This window comes from Zeus faber (genome assembly GCF_960531495.2).
Source record: "Zeus faber genome assembly, chromosome: 4".
Taxonomy (NCBI): domain Eukaryota; kingdom Metazoa; phylum Chordata; class Actinopteri; order Zeiformes; family Zeidae; genus Zeus; species Zeus faber.
In genome coordinates, this window is record NC_137191.1 from 34,953,127 (window position 1) to 34,970,614 (window position 17,488).

Here is a 17,488-nt window from a genome sequence, read left to right on the forward strand (position 1 = left end):
AATGACCCGACCTGGCACCTGCTGCAGACATGATGCTCATGATCCACTTTCAACTGTAGACCTGCACAGTACCTGCTCATTTACCCTGTGTATGATGTCTCCTCGTCCTAGCGTTGCAGCCCTTTTACTTTTGCCTTGATCTGCCTGCCTGCAATTGTAATTTTGAATGATGCAAGTTTTATTTATTTTTTATTTTTTTGCCGTTCGACTGCCTTTACCTGCTTAACCTTTAGGTGCCCGTGTTATGCTGCTGACAAAGTAAACTCTGTTTTAAATGCTCGTGCATTTTGAGTCTGGGTCTGCTGAAACCCAGAGCCTTCACAATGCCCACGAACATGCACATACTGTGTTACACACAGAAGGGGTCTTCAGCGCCCACCTGGAAGATGCTGCCGTGCCAGCGCATGTTGTCCTCCCTGGAAGACAAAGGCAGGCAGAAGACATCGCCATATCAGCGTCCATTACACGGTACCTGGGGAAAAATATTTAAACTATTGACAGAACACGATTGCTCCGGTGAAGACATCGCAAAGGGAATTGCTGTTCTAACTTCCTAAGAGACAAACTACAAGAATGAAGCTTTTTTTTAATTACAATTTTTGTAAAGCTGTCTAGCCTTTCAAAAATCATTTTATTTGAGGCTACCCTTTAAATGTCTTTACACTTCCAACAGGTAGAGAAACACTGATCAGCCACAACATTAAGAACACCACTAATAAACACTAATTCTGTGTACCGGTCCCCCTCGTGCCCCCAAAACAGCTGTGAGGTGGAGGCATGGACTCCACCAGACTCTGAAGGTGTCCTGTGGTATCTGGCACCAAGACGTTAACAGCAGATCCTTTAAGTCTGCATCAAAATCTGGTGCCGTTTTCGTTGTGGAAGTTGGTATGACCACGCTCTGTGGCGTGTTTTGTTTATGTTCCTCCCACTGAACGTCTGTTCACACACAGGTAGATTTGTCGGATGTTTGAAATCTTTGTCTCATTCAGTGAAGCATTAAATGCATCTTTCCCTTGTAGCTTCACGTTCAGCTCATTCATGTGTGCCAGCATGTCCACAGCGAACGCCAAATCACAAAGCCAGTGTGCGTCTTTCAGCTTGAGAAAACCACAGGCTTTCCCCATTTACTCCAAAATTGCACTCGCTGTCAATTTTTTCAAATTTTTTTGTCCGCTCAATTTGTCATGGGTGATGCATACAGGTAAAGTGAAGATCAGTGACTTGACATCAGAGAAGGCCCGACAATGCGCCGTCCAGCGGTACCGTTAAGTATTACAGGAAAATAACAGTGAAATGAATACTACAAATTTAAATATATTATGGGATTGTTATTAACAGAAATGCCTCGTGGGCCGGATATGGACCGCGGGCCATAGTTTGCCCACCCCTTGATCTACAGTGTGACGTCATGTAGCACAAATCACAAGGTCAGAATACATGGGGATATTTTTAAGTTAATCAATTAATCTGACAGGCATAAAGTATGTCATTTAGACTGTGTGCTTTTTTTTACGTGTGCTGTCAGCGTGCTGGACATACAGCACAGTATTTGTTCCACTGCATTTAGTACAGAGTTTGTCTGTCTTCAACTTCTCAACCTGCAATGAAACTGTTTATTCATTGTTTAATCATCAACATCTGCTGCAACAACTGTGTCCTGTGGACGAGCTGCAGGATGATAAGAGCTACAGAGCCAGCACCAACCCCCCTCTCTGGAGAAGGCTCTTTAAACAAGTCATCACTCCTCCGGGGGGCGGGGGGGGTTTTGACCTCCGAGAATAAAGTCAGAAATTCTGACTTTGTACATTTTTCACACGTGGCCCTAACCCTCCTCCTACCCCAGCACTGACCATGAGCATTAAACACGTAGGATGAAAACAGATAAAAACAATAACAAGGAGAAAAACAAAAATCATAAATGAAAACGTCAAACATGTAGAAATAGCCGAAAAAACAAAACAGAAACAGTCCGATGTTCAGCAGATACTAATACATAGAATCTGCTGTGCAACAGATCTCCCTCCGTCCGACTTTCCCGGTAAAAACAGCACCGTTCAAATTCCCGCCATCGCCCCCGGAAGCGACGGATACGGATGTGACGCACTTCCGGAGGCTCAGCCAATCGGAGCGTGGGCCGCGCGCCCGCCAACGCCGAGCGGGCCAATCAGCGCAACCGCGGCAGCGCCAGCTGACGAGGGGGAGGAGCCGGGGGCAGATTTGGCGCAACTTCAGTCCCGGTTTGTCTGCGAAGGAAGAAGGATCCTGGAGCTCAAGGTGGGTCCTCATCTCCCCTTTTTATTGTTGTTGTTTTTATTATTGTTGTTATTATTATTATTGTTCTTGATATTGTTATGAGTATAACGATGATGAAGCAGTTCAGGTAGCGTAGTGGAGCTGGTTCAGGCTCCTCTCTCTGAGTTACTACTTTACTACTTTACTACTTGCTGTTCGTCTGTTGAGTTGTTTATCTTTCCACAAAACCCAGTGATCGTCCTGTTTACAGCCTGTCCTCCAATATAAGTATATGAAATACAAGTATATGTAATATCAGTATATGCAATATAAGTTTATGTAACATAAGTATATGCAATATACTTGTATGTATGGTATGTATGTATGCGATATAGGTATAAGTAAGATAAGTATATGCAATAATCTGGTTCTTGGCGGCATCGCAGTGATGAAGCTACACTTTGTTCTCTCGTGTGTGTGTGTGTGCGCGAAAACAAGATGCCCAGCACACGCTCCCAGGCTCAGCTGCCGTTCCCGAAGCGCAGGTCCCACCGCCCTGTGTCCAAGATGGCCCCCCAGCAGGAGGGCCCGGAGGGGGCCAAACCCCTGGCTCAGGGACCCGTAGTCCCCCTGTCCCCTCTCGGCCACGCCCTCCGACTCCCCCTCAGCCCCCGGAAACGCACGGGTAAGAGGAAGCTGTTCAGACTTGATTATTTGAAGCTTATAAGGTGTCAGATCAGAGGTTTTCTGCCTGAAGTATATTTTTATTTTTTGATCTATAATGAGCTGCAATTCTGCTTTGTTCCGTTTCCTGCATCGTCAGAACTACACTTTGTGTTCAGTATACTTAACTCATCTCGTCCGCCACCAAGGTGACGACAACGGCCGCAACATGGCCGCCGGCCTGCTGGGCTCCCCCCCCAAGCAGAGCAGACCCTCGCTGGCGTCGCCGCGGAAACTGGCCTTCGGGGAGAACTCCGAGAACCTGCCGGCGTTGTCCCCCAAGCGGTTGCTGCCTCCCCCGTCCCCCCCGCGGGGGTCCTCGCCCGCAGGGCAGGACGTGCACGCCGGGGGCCCTGCTCGCCCGGACGCAGAGAGTGAGTCCGGGGCTTTTTAACCTCCAGTCTGTAGATGATGATGATGATGATGCTTCTTCTTCCTCCTCAATTTCCCGTGTTCAGACCGCCAGTCGGAACATATTCACACCACGTTTAGTGTGAATCCATCCCAAGGTGAGGGGAATGGTCGGCCAAATGGCAGCGCTGCGATCTTGGGTTTATGGAGAAGACGTTTATTTTTTTTAACATCTGGGTGGATGGCGTCACGGGGGTCATAACCGTCTCTGCCGCGGCGCAGCGGCAGGGTGCCAGGCAGCCGGCGGGCTCGGTCAGTTGGTCGCGCAGCTGTTTAGGAGGGTCAACGGGGGTTTTAGGACGAAGGGAACAGATGGAGGGAGAGGTGGACACCCAACCACAGGGGGTGGTTAGGTTCAGCTTTTTGGGGTCGTGCACGTTGGACTCCGCCGTGGTCGCAGTGTTGTGGTGCTCTTTTTACCAGTCGCCTCATAACTCGGTGCTTTAGGCATAACCTGCTGAACGTCCCTGACGAGCTGGCACCGTGGTGTCTAAATGGGCTTGGAGGGCTCGAATCCCCTCAATGGCCGCTCGCCGTTGTGTTGTCAAGTTGTTTTCTTTTGAAAATGTTTCAGTTTGGGGAGGATCTCACGGCTCAAACCTATATCAACATTTTACACGTAATGAGTCGCTCCAACTTTTCACTGTATCGTCTGACATGCGTCACCTAAATATTCATATCTCTCTCTCATATTATAAGAATATACAGAAATTCAATGTGACTTAATTGTTCGGTCGACAACACAAACCTTGCTTCAGTGAGCTTGCAGTGTTGAGTGGGACTTTTTATGGAAAAAAACACACTTTAAACAAACACACTTTTTTCGTAGGGTTTCACCCTTTTTGAAATTCTTGGCCAATAGCTATGTTTAAAATGATCCTTGGCCAACTGCCGATACCGATGTTTTTCGGGTCCCAGTGAACGCAGCATCACTCACCGTTGCCCGAGTTCCAGTGAACGCAGCATCACTTCCTGCTTTGGAGCGCTGCAGAGAGGCCGTGTCCTCTTCTTCTGAAATCCATCTTGGATGGTGTCGTTCTCTCGGACAAAAAAAAAAAAAAAATGCTGAAACGTTAATATACCTGGCAGGCCCCGCCCAAGTAAAGTCTGTGGGTGGTAAACACCGGATGAACAGCAGCCGCTGCCATCGGGGAATGTCTTCTTATTTGCCGATGGCGGTCAACAAGGCAGATATAGGCAGATAAATCAAGCCGCCCCCATTTTTTATTTAATTTTATTTTTTTGAGCAGCAAAAAAAACATGAAATTAATATTGAATTTTGAAAGTGCTTTCATGCGTTCCGAGCCTCGGTTCCTTCACTGGACCCTGACCACAGGCCCCTCCCCGCAGAGTCCCGGTACCAGGCTGTGAAGCGGGCCCTCCACACGGCCGTCCCCGAGCGCCTGCTGTCCCGGGAGCCGGAGCGGGCGTCCATCCGTAGCTTCCTGCAGGAGCGCGTGCTGCGCCGCGCCCCAGGAAGCCTCTACATCTCTGGGGCGCCGGGCACCGGCAAGACGGCCTGCTTCAACTGTGTGCTGCAGGAGATGAAGGTCAGTGGGACTTTTGGGTTTAAGTTAAGAGTTTAATTATCTTTATTTATTACACTACATTTTAAAAAGTTATAAATCACAAACATTTATTTGCTTGTTATTGTCAAAACATGTTTTAAAATGTTTGTACAAAACGAGGGAATTACATTATTTTTTCTTTTTTTCTTTTAGTCAAGTTTGAATTCAGTTAAATTTCAGTATTGTGAAATAACGTCATTGTCAAGCGGCATTAAAAAGTCGTGAAAACATTCCCGCTGACCCGCGAATAATAAAAGGCCGTGCGTCCAGGAGGAGCTGCGGGCTGTCCACACCGTGGTGCTGAACTGCATGACCCTGCGGAGCTCGCACGCCATCTTCCCCCTGCTGGCCGAGCGGCTGGGGGCCCCCGAGGGCCATTCGGACGCCAAGCTGCAGAAGTTGCTGTGCGGCGCGGGACCCACGGTGTGAGTAGAGCCGCGCCCTCCCACGCCTCTCTCAGTCGGGCTTCATGTCATCTCGCTGTTTGGCTCTAAAGCTCTTCTCCCCTCCGCAGACTCCTGGTCCTGGATGAGATGGACCAGCTGGAGAGCAAGGCCCAGGATGTCCTGTACACCATCTTCGAGTGGCCGTACCTCCCCGGGTCCCGCCTCTGTCTCGTCGGTAAGGCCTTTTGATTGGTCTGATGTTTTCGCGGGGTCAGAACGCGTCGCCTTCCCCTCGCCGCCGCAGTACCACCTGGTCTGCGGGACCGAACTAAAGCCCCCCCCCCCCCCCCCCCGGCTGCAGGCATCGCCAACGCGCTGGACCTGACGGACCGCACGCTGCCGCGGCTGCAGGCGCTGCCTCGCTGCCGCCCCCTGCTGCTGCACTTCCCGCCCTACAGCCGCCACCAGCTCACCGCCATCGTTCAGGACCGACTGGCACAGGTGTGTGTGTGTGTGTGTGTGTGTGTGTGTGTGTGTGTGTTCGTATATCATCTTTATTGGCGTTGTGTTTTATCTCAGGCATCCAGCGAGGGACTCCTCGACGCGTCTGCCGTCCAGTTTTGTGCCCGAAAAGTGTCCGCGGTGTCGGGGGACGCCAGGAAGGCTCTGGACGTCTGCAGGTGACCACTCGGAGGGAGCGACAGACAGACACACACACACACACACTCCTCTCCCTGGTTTCCACTTTGAGTCGTTCACGCAGTGTCACGCGTCGTTATTCCTTCCGAGCCCCGGCTCGGCTGGACGTTTGTTCAAGTTCAAGAGGTTATTTGTCACATACATTCACATACGGTCATACATATATGCAGTGAAATGTCATGACACCCGGTGATTACGCACAATAAGCTCTATAAATACTAAAAAATACCGAAATGTGCGTAATCGACACGCGGCCCTCGCGCAGGCGGCTGCAAGGGGGGGGGGCGCCACAATCCCGATTCTGTGTTCTATAATTATGATAGAATTAATTGACTGTGTTCTATTAAATGTACATTTAAATCCTCCTAAAAGAAACTTACCTGAACTTACGCACCTCACAGAGTAGAAGTCCTGGCTATTAAAATTGCCAACCTTGCATCAGTAATAACATGAAAAATTACAATACTTTGTTACTCTATTGTAAATGAAGTTTTATTTAAAAAAAAAAAAAAAAAGGCAGCTACAGCGTTCCATGAAACCCGACATTCCATGATCAGGATCTGCTTGTTGGATGTTTCTATACGTTTACGTCCTGTCTTTTGTTCCAGGAGAGCGGTTGAGATCGTGGAGTCGGACGAGAGGAAGAAAGCGGCAAATCCCAAAGCGGCGGCCGAAGCTAAAGGTAGGAACCTCCCGAACCTCCTGCCCTGGACGAACCCTGACTATGAAAGAGAATCTCTTCATTCAGTTGAGCTCTTTTTTTTCCTCTCTCTTCTTCAATCCACACAAAAGCGGAGAATGTTTTGTGCATTTGTGGTTTTGGAAAAACAGCACAAAATAAAATTTTAAAGCGTTTGAGGCTAGAAACTCACAAGGCTGTCAACTCGCCGCCGCACCGGCTGTGTGTGACGCCACTTTGAAAGGAGGGATTGTGGAGTTTTGATTTTAAATACTTGTGTGTTCCTGCGCGCAGCATGTCGGGTGGGCGTGGCCCAGGTGGCGCGGGTGCTCTCCGAGGTGTACGGTGACCGCATGGCGGCGCCCGCCGGCGCTGAGGCTGAGAGCTTCCCGCTGCAGCAGAAGCTGCTGATCTGCTGCCTGCTGCTGCTCACACGCTGTGGGAAGAGCAAGGAGGTGTCGCTGGGCAAGGTACACACACACACACACAAACACCCTACACACACACCATGCATACACACACCATGCATACACACACCATGCATACACACAAAGAAAAATAAAATGTAAAACCACCTTAATATTCTTCCAATGGTCTCCTCTACATTTACTGAAGTTTAAAATGAACTCGTATGTTTGTAGATAATGTTCTTAAATATGTTGCTTGTTCAGAGTCACATGGCTGTTGGTATTTTACGTGATTCTCACGGTGCCCTTTTTTAAGTGCCACGTTTTTTTATTTTATTTTTTTTCTCGTGTAAATGGGCATGGAGGTAGAGTTCTGTGTTCTGCGGGCCCAAACTAAAAAGAAACGCGTTAAACATTTAACAAATGTTGTTTGATAGAAGTTAGACGCTGAAATAAAAAAGGAAGGCACGCACGGTGCAGCGCTGTCGGCAGCAGGGAAAGCAAAGGGGGCGGGGCTTCGTGGGCACCGCCGCGGGCAGCGTCAACTCGCTGTGGGAGAGAACAGCGAGCGAGGAAGCAGCTGCGGCCGCTTTATCCGTCGTGCGGGAAATGAGTATCGAAACAAATATCAAATTCAATATTCAGAATCCATATGGAGAAATGTCAATTTTTTTGACAACACTAAACCGCAGACATTGATTTTAATCGGCCTCCTGAGCGCGGGCGTCGGACGATTATCTCAAAATGCGCAGATTAATCGGCCGATCAATCGGTCAGTCACTGATGTACACTAAACAACATGAGCGAAGGATCGCCAAATGTTTATTCCTTCTTCCGTGAAAGACATTTCAAGTCCACGGTGATGAGCCATTATTGTCCCCGTCTCCCACGCAGCTCCACGAGGTGTACAGCCGTCTTTGCGCCCGGCGGCAGGTAGGGGGCGTCGGCCAGGGCGAGTGTCTGTCGCTGTGCACGCTGCTGGAGAGCCGGGGCGTGTTCGCTCTGCGCAAGGCCAAGGAGGCTCGCCTCACCAAGGTAAACAACGCACATCCTTCATTTCATATTATTATTATTATTGTCCCGCCTCCTCGGGGTGAGCAGGGTTCTGCTGGGAGGGTGTGGCCAAACACTAACTCTTGGGCCGCTCACTCTCTTTGTTTACTGCGGTAATGCAGAGTTACTCCTGTGTGAACAGCTGCGTGGGCGTGGCCCTGAGCCGGCGCTGCGGGGGGCGGCTTAGAAGTGCAACCAGTCAGGATTTTTGTCATTTTTACTTTTACGTGCGAGTGCTGCGACGTATCTCTCCCTTCTCCGGGATATTTGCCCAAACCATGAAAACGGCTTCAAATGCTTGATATTTTAGATTTCACATGTTTTTGTAGTTTTGTTTGATATCATGGAAGAAAATGATGATGATGATGATGGGCAACATGAAATGAGACTCCATTGGTCCCCGGGGGGAATTAACAAACATTAGTTTATGAGAAAAATATTGGCCTTAATAAGTGAAATTTCACCGCAGGGCTTTTGGACAACAGTGTGGTTTTAACTTGCTAATGTGCAAATGGATTCCTGTGTCTTCCAGATCTTTCTGAAGATCGAGGAGCGCGACGTGGAGAACGCCCTGAAGGACCGCACGCTGCTCGGGAGCATCCTGGAGGCCGGCCTCCCCTGACACACCCACACACATCCAACGACGTCTCTCCCTCCAGCAGAGGCTGTTGCTTTGTTTTGAGTGGTTTTTTTTTGGACTACTGATTTTTCTTTTTCTTTTTTCCCCTCGTCATGTTGTGCTATGCACACATACAGCCTGCAATGAACTTTCCTAAAACGATGACGTGGGGGAGTCGATCATGTTTTATCTTGTATTTTATTTTTATATCGGGTGTTTCAAGTTTTTAACACAAATTGGCAATTTGTATATATATATATATATATTTTTTTTTTTTTTTTTTTTCTGGAATAAATGAATGTACATGATTTTTATTCTTTGGCTCTTTGTGTTTCAATCAGTTGTCACCTTAATCATCTGGGAATCAAGAATTCCACTTGAATTGAATTGTTATTTATTAAAACCTCTAATCCAGAAAGACCAGATCACTACCAGGTTACATGAACTGTGAACACCAGTGAATGTAGACAGACTGTGCGGGAAATAATCTAGATAATATTTAAATAGGTGTCCTGCATTTTTAATACAAAATAAAATATTTAAAAAGGGTCTCGCACACAATATGATGTAATACACTAGCATCGTGGATCGCATGTATTCTTTTGAGCCTAATATTAAAATGATGCCCAAATGAACTACACCAGCACTGTATGTATGTGCTTATGCTATGTGAGTATATTAAATACATAAATATGCCTATGAAATAAATGTATTTTATAAGTAAATAAGGCAATAAATAAATGTTAATAGTTAAATATTTTTTATAATTTAAAGAAGATGTTTTTCAAAATAGTTACTAATTTCATGGGACTTTATTTTATAATGCCACATTTCTATCAGTCTGCAAATTAATGGGGCGCGGTTATCTGACAGATTCAACACCGAGCTGCCGGTGGCGCTCTCCTCGGGAGTTGCTGCTTGGAGCTTGTCCTAAGCTCCTGATACCGTCCTGGTTGGAGCCAGGGGCCGGTGGAGAGGACCACCACCCGGGTTCCGCATGAGCAGCCGCCACCATGTCCGACAGCTGTTCCAGCACAGGGCCAGCCCGCTGGCTCGACAGCTTAGCCCTTCGTTCTCTCCGGACAGTGGACCACACCTGGCCCCAGGTGCAGTCCCTAGTCCTGAGTAGCTTGGTTTAGCTGTCGGTGTTGGGAGCTACAGAGCTGTGTAGCTGAGTGCTCCATACACTTCCTGTGGTTTTAGGACAGAGGTTTGGACCTCCTGCCAAGCAGGCCCTGGAGCGCAGTGTCCGCTCACGCAGGGGGCAACCAGGGACGGCCCTGTGGTGACCCTGAAGCAGTAGTCCGCTGCCCTCCTGGAAATGGGGGCCATTGAGGAGCTAGGGCAGACTGATTCTGAAGAAGGGAGGCGGGTTTGCTCGCCCAGGTTTGTGAGTACTGAACACCTCAAGGTCTTTTCACATGCTGTGCACGGTAGTTGCGCTGCAAGCAATTTCAAGCGGCGACTCAAGAAGCATCGAACGAAAGGATGCATATTTTCATGTACCCATCCTACACTTTGCCTTCTAGGGGAAGGCGTACAAGTTCAAGGTACTCCCATCCAGCCTGTCACTGGCACACCGAAATTCTTCACAAGGTGCATTGCAGTGCACTGTCCCTACTGCAGTGAGGGGGAATGCAGATCCTTCTGTATCTGGACAACTGGTTCATAGTCGAGAGTGCCCAGTCAAGAGCACAGGCGCTAACAGAGAGTGCCTGTGCCTGATCTCCCATGTTTCTTCCGCACAACATCACATCCGTGGTGTTTTGCATCAACCACCAAGGCAGCGCCAGATCCAGGCAGTCTCTATAGGTTGCCTTGCCCACAAGTCTGAGAGCGATGCACCTCCCCAGCATCCGGAACGGTGGTCGATGTGATCTGAAGCAAGTACAGCAATGCAGAGATGGATCTGTTTGCCTCAGAGTCCTCACCCCATGGCCTCCTATGGTTTTAATTGAGGAATCAACCAGGCCACTGGACCAGGAAGTACTGTTCCATGCGTGACCAGAGGTCCTTCTTTATGCTTTTCCCCCGATCCCATTAATCCTCATAGGGCATCACAGAGTGCTGTTAGTTGCCCCCAACTGGCCAGGAGGATATGGTTTACCTTGGTTCACAGACTTCTCGACGGGAGCCTGTGATGCCTCCCAGGTTTCCATTTCAGCCAGTCATATGAAGGTTGACATAAGGAATGTTGGGTATCACAGCCTTGTTTTCGCTTCCTGATGGAATCTTTGCCTCCGGAAGTAAATTGCCTTAGGCTATATGTCGTCGTGGTGATTTGCACACGACTGTGTGGCCAGGTCCAGGTCCAACACCATCATCAAGTTTGCTGACGACACCGTGGTCGTGGGCCTGATCACCGACTGCGATGAGAAGGCCTACCGCGAGGAGGTGGCTGACCTGTCACTCTGGTGCCAGGACAACAGCCTCCACCTGAACGTCAGCAAAACTAAGGAGCTGATTGAGGACTTTATGCGAGGATTACAACTGAGGACCCACACGCCCTTGGTGATTAATGGGACTTCTGCTGACAGGGTGAGCAGCTTCAAGTACCTGGGAGTCCACATCACAGAGGACTTAACATGGACCTAACAACAGACACTCTGGTGAGAAAGGTGAGGCAGTGTCTTTACCACCTCAGGCAGCTGAAGAAATTCAAGGTTTCAGTGAGGATCCTCAAGTTCTTCTACTGTGGAGCAGTGGAGAGCATCCTGACAGGCAACATCACTGCCTGCTTTCCCATTTCACTTTTCCCTAGAAACCACTGTTTACTGATCCTTATATAAGCAGATCCGATTTCACTGTTTCTTGGATACAAATTTTTCTCCAGCTGGCTGGGACTCTTAGTTGAGTGTATCCTGATCCTATATATGATCTCTATTTAACACCATTATCTATTAGTGCATCCTGGCCATAACAAAAATATGGCTGAGTGCCTTTGATTTGGTAAGTGCCTTCCTAATGTTTCTATATTATTGTCCCACACATTGGTCATCTTTCAAAACCATCCTCTCAGTAATATAACATTTATGGCTAATTAAAAACATTAAGACCCATCAAGTCAAGTCACACTTAATTTATAAAGCGCATTTCATACCAGGGCAACACAATGCGCTTTACAAAGAAATACAATCAAAGAAAGAACCTAGATGTCAGCTGGTAATTTCATTTTCAACAGCAACAACAAAAGTAGCAGTAACAACAACAAAAACAAAAACAAAAGCGACTACATCTGCAGTAGCAACAACAGCAACAGCAGCAGCAACAACAGAAAATGGCAACAACAACAGCAGCAACAACAGCAGCAGCAGCCACAGAAACAACAACAACAGCAGCAGCAATAGCAGCAGCTACAGACACAACAACAATGGCAGCAGCAACAGCAACACCAGCAGCAAAGACAACACCAGCAGCAACAACGGCAGCAACAAAAACAGCAGCAGCAGCAACAATAGCAGCAACAGCAGCAGCAGCAACAACAGAAACAACAACAGAAACAACAGCAACGACAGAAACAGCAGCAACAAATATTAAGACTATTTCTAATTATAAACTATTAAAACATAATTTCCACACGATTAAATGGCATAAAATAATGATATTTAACTGGACAATACACAATGAACATTGTAATCCTGGTGGTTACCAGTAAGAATTACCAGTAACTAGGCAAGAATGCGATTATGGGTGAAAGAGAGGGAACGAGAGAAGGGGTTTGTTGACCCAGTCTTGGCCGAGGCAACAAACAGAATCAGTTGGTTCCCTCATCCAGTCCCAACTGGCATTTCCATTGTTTGGGAATGCAGACAAGAGTTAGCAGATCCAGGGTCTCAGCAGGGGTTTGTTAATCCCCTCCTTTGAATCTCTGGAGAAGAGATTCCAGAAAAGACAGTTTGTCCACTAAAGTTATGTCCACTACATAAGTAATGAAGAGCTCAACAAGTTAGATAAAGTAAGTAAAAGGTTATGAAGTAATAATTAGCAATAATAATCTGCTTGAGAATGTACATTGTTAAATCCAATGCAATGCAAATAACGTAGGAAGTCTATCACTACTTTTTTTAAACAAATTTCATTATGGATTGTTTTATTCTGTGGTATTTTAATGTTCGGTGTCTTTGAGCATTGGGAAAAGCGCAAAACAAATAAAATGTATTATTATTATCATCATTATTTTATTTTCACATCCATTCCATTGACTTAACTAAAACCACCTCCAAGTTGGATCATGTGTCTTGCTCCTTTGGAAGAGTTGTGTATATATATATATATATATATATATATATATATATATATATATATATATATATATATATATATATATATATATATATATATATATATATATAAATTTTTTTTTATTAATAATATTCCAGAGATGTTTTTCATGAAAGGACACAGCAGCAGCTGGACTTTGAGCCGGACTTTTCATGACGTCCTCCTACTGGTGTGTTGGTTCCGTCTGGACCGTAGTGACAGGACGCATGGCCATGGAGGACAGTGTGTTTTCGTATTCCAGGTCAGAGTCCATCTGCTGAGGGGAGAGAGAACGGACAGACACCATGAGACAGGAAATATTCATTCTGTCTTCTGTAGAGCTGAGTATCATTTAAAGAATGTATGTACTGGTACCGATACTGATACCCTGACCACAACACTAGTTCTTAAATGTTACGTTTACTTTTATAGACTTGAAATACTGAGTTAAAAGGTCCGACATGGATTTGAAATAGAAATGCCTCTTGCCTAACTTGAACAGATATTAATGAATTCACTCTTATTGCTTAAAACCTTTAGTTTTGCTTCCATCTCTCGGTCGCTGAAGAGAGAACCTACAGAGGTGATGTTCAATGAGAATTTATGCAATTTGCTGGAGACTTTAAAAGTGCAAACTTTCTATATCCAGCCCAGTTGTTGTGTCTGTCATCCCTACGTTATCTCTCTCCTACTGATGCAGATGAGAACACACCCATGACACCGGGTTGTAGAACTAACCTCTCCTCTCTCTACTGGTTGGTTGGTCTCAGCGGCGGAGATCCTAGTTTTCCCCTTTCGGATTTTATTCCTTCTATGAGTAGACAGTAAAACATAGTGACGCTATCAATATAAAACCACTATCAACTCATGGACGACATGAAATAGGACGTGAAGTGTGGGCGATGTTTCATTATTTAACCTTAACCACAGGCACAGGCAGAACGGTGACAGAACGATAGTTCCCAGAATCCACCTCGCTGCGTTGATCACTCTTGTTAACGTCCCTAGAAATGGAGAGGGACGGATTCAGTTGGAGTTAATAACATCAGATAACAGAAACATACAAGGACCATTGATATTTGGACCGAGTTTGTATTTTATACCATTTCTGATGAGCGCAGAGCTGTAAATGTGAGCGATGGTCCGTTACCTGGACCAACCATCAACAGGAAGGTTGAACTGAGACTCCCGATGTCGTTGACTGCTTCACAGTAATACTTTCCACTGTGCTCAGATGTGATATTAGAGATGGTGTAGCTCTGTCCTGATATTTGGAGTGAGTTTCGATCCTCCTTGTACCAGGTGAACTCAGCTGGAGGGTTGGCATCACTGCTGCAGCTCAGAGTCAGGGGGCTGCCCTCCTCCACCCAACCAGAGGGAATCGCTGTCACCGAGACGTCCCTGGGAGCATCTGATTAAAGAAGAGTTTCATTAAAGAGGAAATACTTGTGTTGTTCCAAATATAATGATAAGGATGAAAGCAGCACGCAGCCTCAAAAGGACTAAATACAAATACAGCGAGCACTGAATACAGCGAGCGCCCATTCAGAGGAGCGTCAGCAAACTCCCACAAAGGATTAAGATGCCGAGTGAGTTAGCGCGGGATTCACATTCTTCTATTGCTACCACGCGGCCATATTAAACTGAGTAAGCTTAATTTTCTCTTTGCATTTTGCATTATAACAACGAGTCATTTGACAGAGGACAGTACACAAGACGGAGAGAGTCCTTTCAGCAGAGCGGAGGTCCTGCTGGTTTCTGACAGAACAGGAGTAGCTCCCTGCATGGAGACTGCTGACTGGGTCCAGGACCAGCAGGTTGCTGTGGTACTCTGGCTGGGTCAGAGGTCGTCTGTTCTGGTACCAGATGTAGCTTGGGTTGTCAGCCAGAGGACACCTGGACCTGCATCTCAGTGTCACCCTCCCTCCCGCTGTTACCACGGCAACAGGAGACACCTTCACTCTCAGGCCTGAATGAGGACAGTAATAATTAGAATAATGGAGTAATGGATTCCTTACATTACAAAAGTAATATTATTTAATATTCATATTATCGTATGAAACAACAGTACCTGTGACAGTCAGAGTTGTACCAGATAAACTGTTTCCCCATTCAAAGTTTTCCGTTTTGAATTTAAAGCGATACTCTCCACTGTCTGTGTCTCTGAGGGCAGTGATTGTCAAAGTGGAGCGTCCTTCCTCTGCGACAGGGAACTCAACACGACCTGTGTATTCAGAGTCACTCTGAAGGTCCTCAGCTTCAAAGTAATTCTTCCATCTAAGGCTACGGCCAGGATTAAACCAGAGTTGTGAGCTGACCACCTCGTGACTTCTGTATGTGCAGGAAATGTTGACTGCTGAGCCCTCCAAGACACAGATATGTCGGTGGGTGTAAAACACTTGGTTGCAGCTCTGGCCATGGACACCTGAGAGGTAGAAGCATTTCACCAAGCACCTTTACACTTGTAGTTTTCACAGCTGCCAGACAGTGGAGGTTGTAGTCTTTGTTGTAGTAACAGTACCAGAGTAATAGTCATTATCCAGGTGGAGCTCAGTGGGTTGAACGTTTCACAAACACAAGGCGGAGGGTTTGACTCCCAAAGGGATTCATCCCGTCTAAAACTGCATATGATGATTTAGACCTGAATCCAAGATGCCACCAGGTGGCGTTATATCCCTTTTGTTCTGTGGAGTAAACTTACACACTGAAGGAGAGGGGAGACTCATATATGTTAGAACATCACAGGAAACACTGTCTTCAGGTTTAAAGGAGTCTCCGGAAATATTCTGTCCTTCCCCAATCTCCTTTCCATTCTTGTACCAGATGTAAGGGATGCCACCAGGCAGATCACAGATGCTGTGACAACTCAGATCCGTCCTGGGAGGAGACACAGAGCTCACCTGCACCTGGAGATCTGGATGTGGAAACACAGAAATGTCGCTTGCCATAAATATACTAAATATAACGCAGCTAATGACACACACATGAATTTTTTCCTCAATGTTGATATTGATTGAACAGATAAATCCTCCTCCATTTAAAGTTTTACCTGTTACAGATAATGTCACTCCAGGTTCACCAGTAAATATCCTTCCTGGTTGGTCTGTTGTGAACCTGCACTTGTACTCAGCAGAGTCACTCAGTCTCAGGTGTGCGATCTTCAGATCACAATGTTTGTTCTGACAGAAGAACTCAACACGATCTGTGTAGTCTGGATCATATCTGAGATCAACAGCTTCACCGCGCTCTTCTCTAGTAAACCACAGTGTTTCCCACACTTTGGGAGGGACGCCATTCTCTCTGTTCGAGAAGTTAAGGCTGCATCGCAAAAACGCAAACGATCCTTTTGGAGCGCATACTCTGCTTTGTGTGTAAGTCACTTCCCCGTCGTTATGACTCTGCACCGCTGTAAAGAAACACATCCGCATCAGAGTTATAAACACACTGAGGTTGATCTGCTGAAATGCATGAAGAAAAACAAAATAGGTGAGAAATCAACAGGGGAGGAATGCCAGTCTGCTGGGTGGAGCATGACTGGAAACTGTGGTTAAATGCAGATTTCTGAGGAAAGGCAATATGAGATAATGTGAAGACTAATTTGATGCAGGCGTCCATGTTTTCCCGAAAAGAGCGAGTTTGAAAACATTTAGCTTGGAAGTGGGAACTCTGAATTATCGCAGCATTAGTACTTTTAGTGGCTCTTCACGTCCCAAATTTGAACATAAAGATGGGCAATCCGATCCACACCAACCGCACTGCACTGACCGAGCGGGACTGCCACGCCCACTTTCTGGAGGAGCCACTTCCTGGCCTCTTCATACATTGTGCAGTGGGTGGAGAGGGGCTCAAACCAGGGGCTGAAATGACTCTTCAACGTTCCTCGTAGGGTCGTATGTGGAATGATCAGAGCAAAGCCCAAAAACATGGATGTGTTTTTCAGGCTTCGCTCTATTTACGTCCTCGTCTGAGTTGGAAAAGTCCGTTCAGACTCAGAGGCAGCCTCACCCAGATACATCCACCTTTAAAGGGCACAACACTCAACTTTTTTTTTTTTTGCGCAAATAGGGCCCTGCTTAAATTGAACGGAATAAAAAAAGATTGGTAAAGTAAACCCAAATAATATACACGTAAACATTTCCTTTTTCTTGGATTGGCTCACTCCATTTCTCACTCAAATCACAAGAATTTGAGTGTAAATTGATCAATGTCAGGTCTGTTATGAGCGCTCTGCCTCCTTCCATCTCTGCAGTTTGCTTGGTGCCTTGAATTGTCTCTGATCTAGAAACTTAATGCACATTGCATTGAAGAAGAGAAAATATGAATGTCCAATACCTGGTAAAAACAGAAGGATGACAAGAAATCCTTTGGTTTCTCTTGCTCTAAACTTCATATCTGCTCCGTCTTGTTCTTCACAGACATGTCAAGGGGAAATGGAGAATCTAATCCGA

At 46.5% G+C, this 17,488-nt stretch overlaps 1 protein-coding gene across 1 annotated transcript; it reads left to right on the top strand.

The window, feature by feature from the left end:
- Positions 1-2,733: 2,733 nt before the first annotated feature.
- Positions 2,734-8,845, top strand: cdc6 (cell division cycle 6 homolog; the record flags this gene model as incomplete). Its single annotated transcript, XM_079999567.1, has 11 exons — positions 2,734-2,920; positions 3,108-3,332; positions 4,720-4,919; positions 5,208-5,362; positions 5,452-5,558; positions 5,685-5,824; positions 5,903-6,003; positions 6,631-6,704; positions 6,996-7,171; positions 8,003-8,143; positions 8,694-8,845. The coding sequence occupies 11 exons, from the start codon at positions 2,734-2,736 to the stop codon at positions 8,781-8,783; spliced, it is 1,596 nt and encodes a 531-aa protein (XP_079855693.1). The 3' UTR covers positions 8,784-8,845.
- Between the last annotated feature and the right edge of the window lie 8,643 nt (positions 8,846-17,488).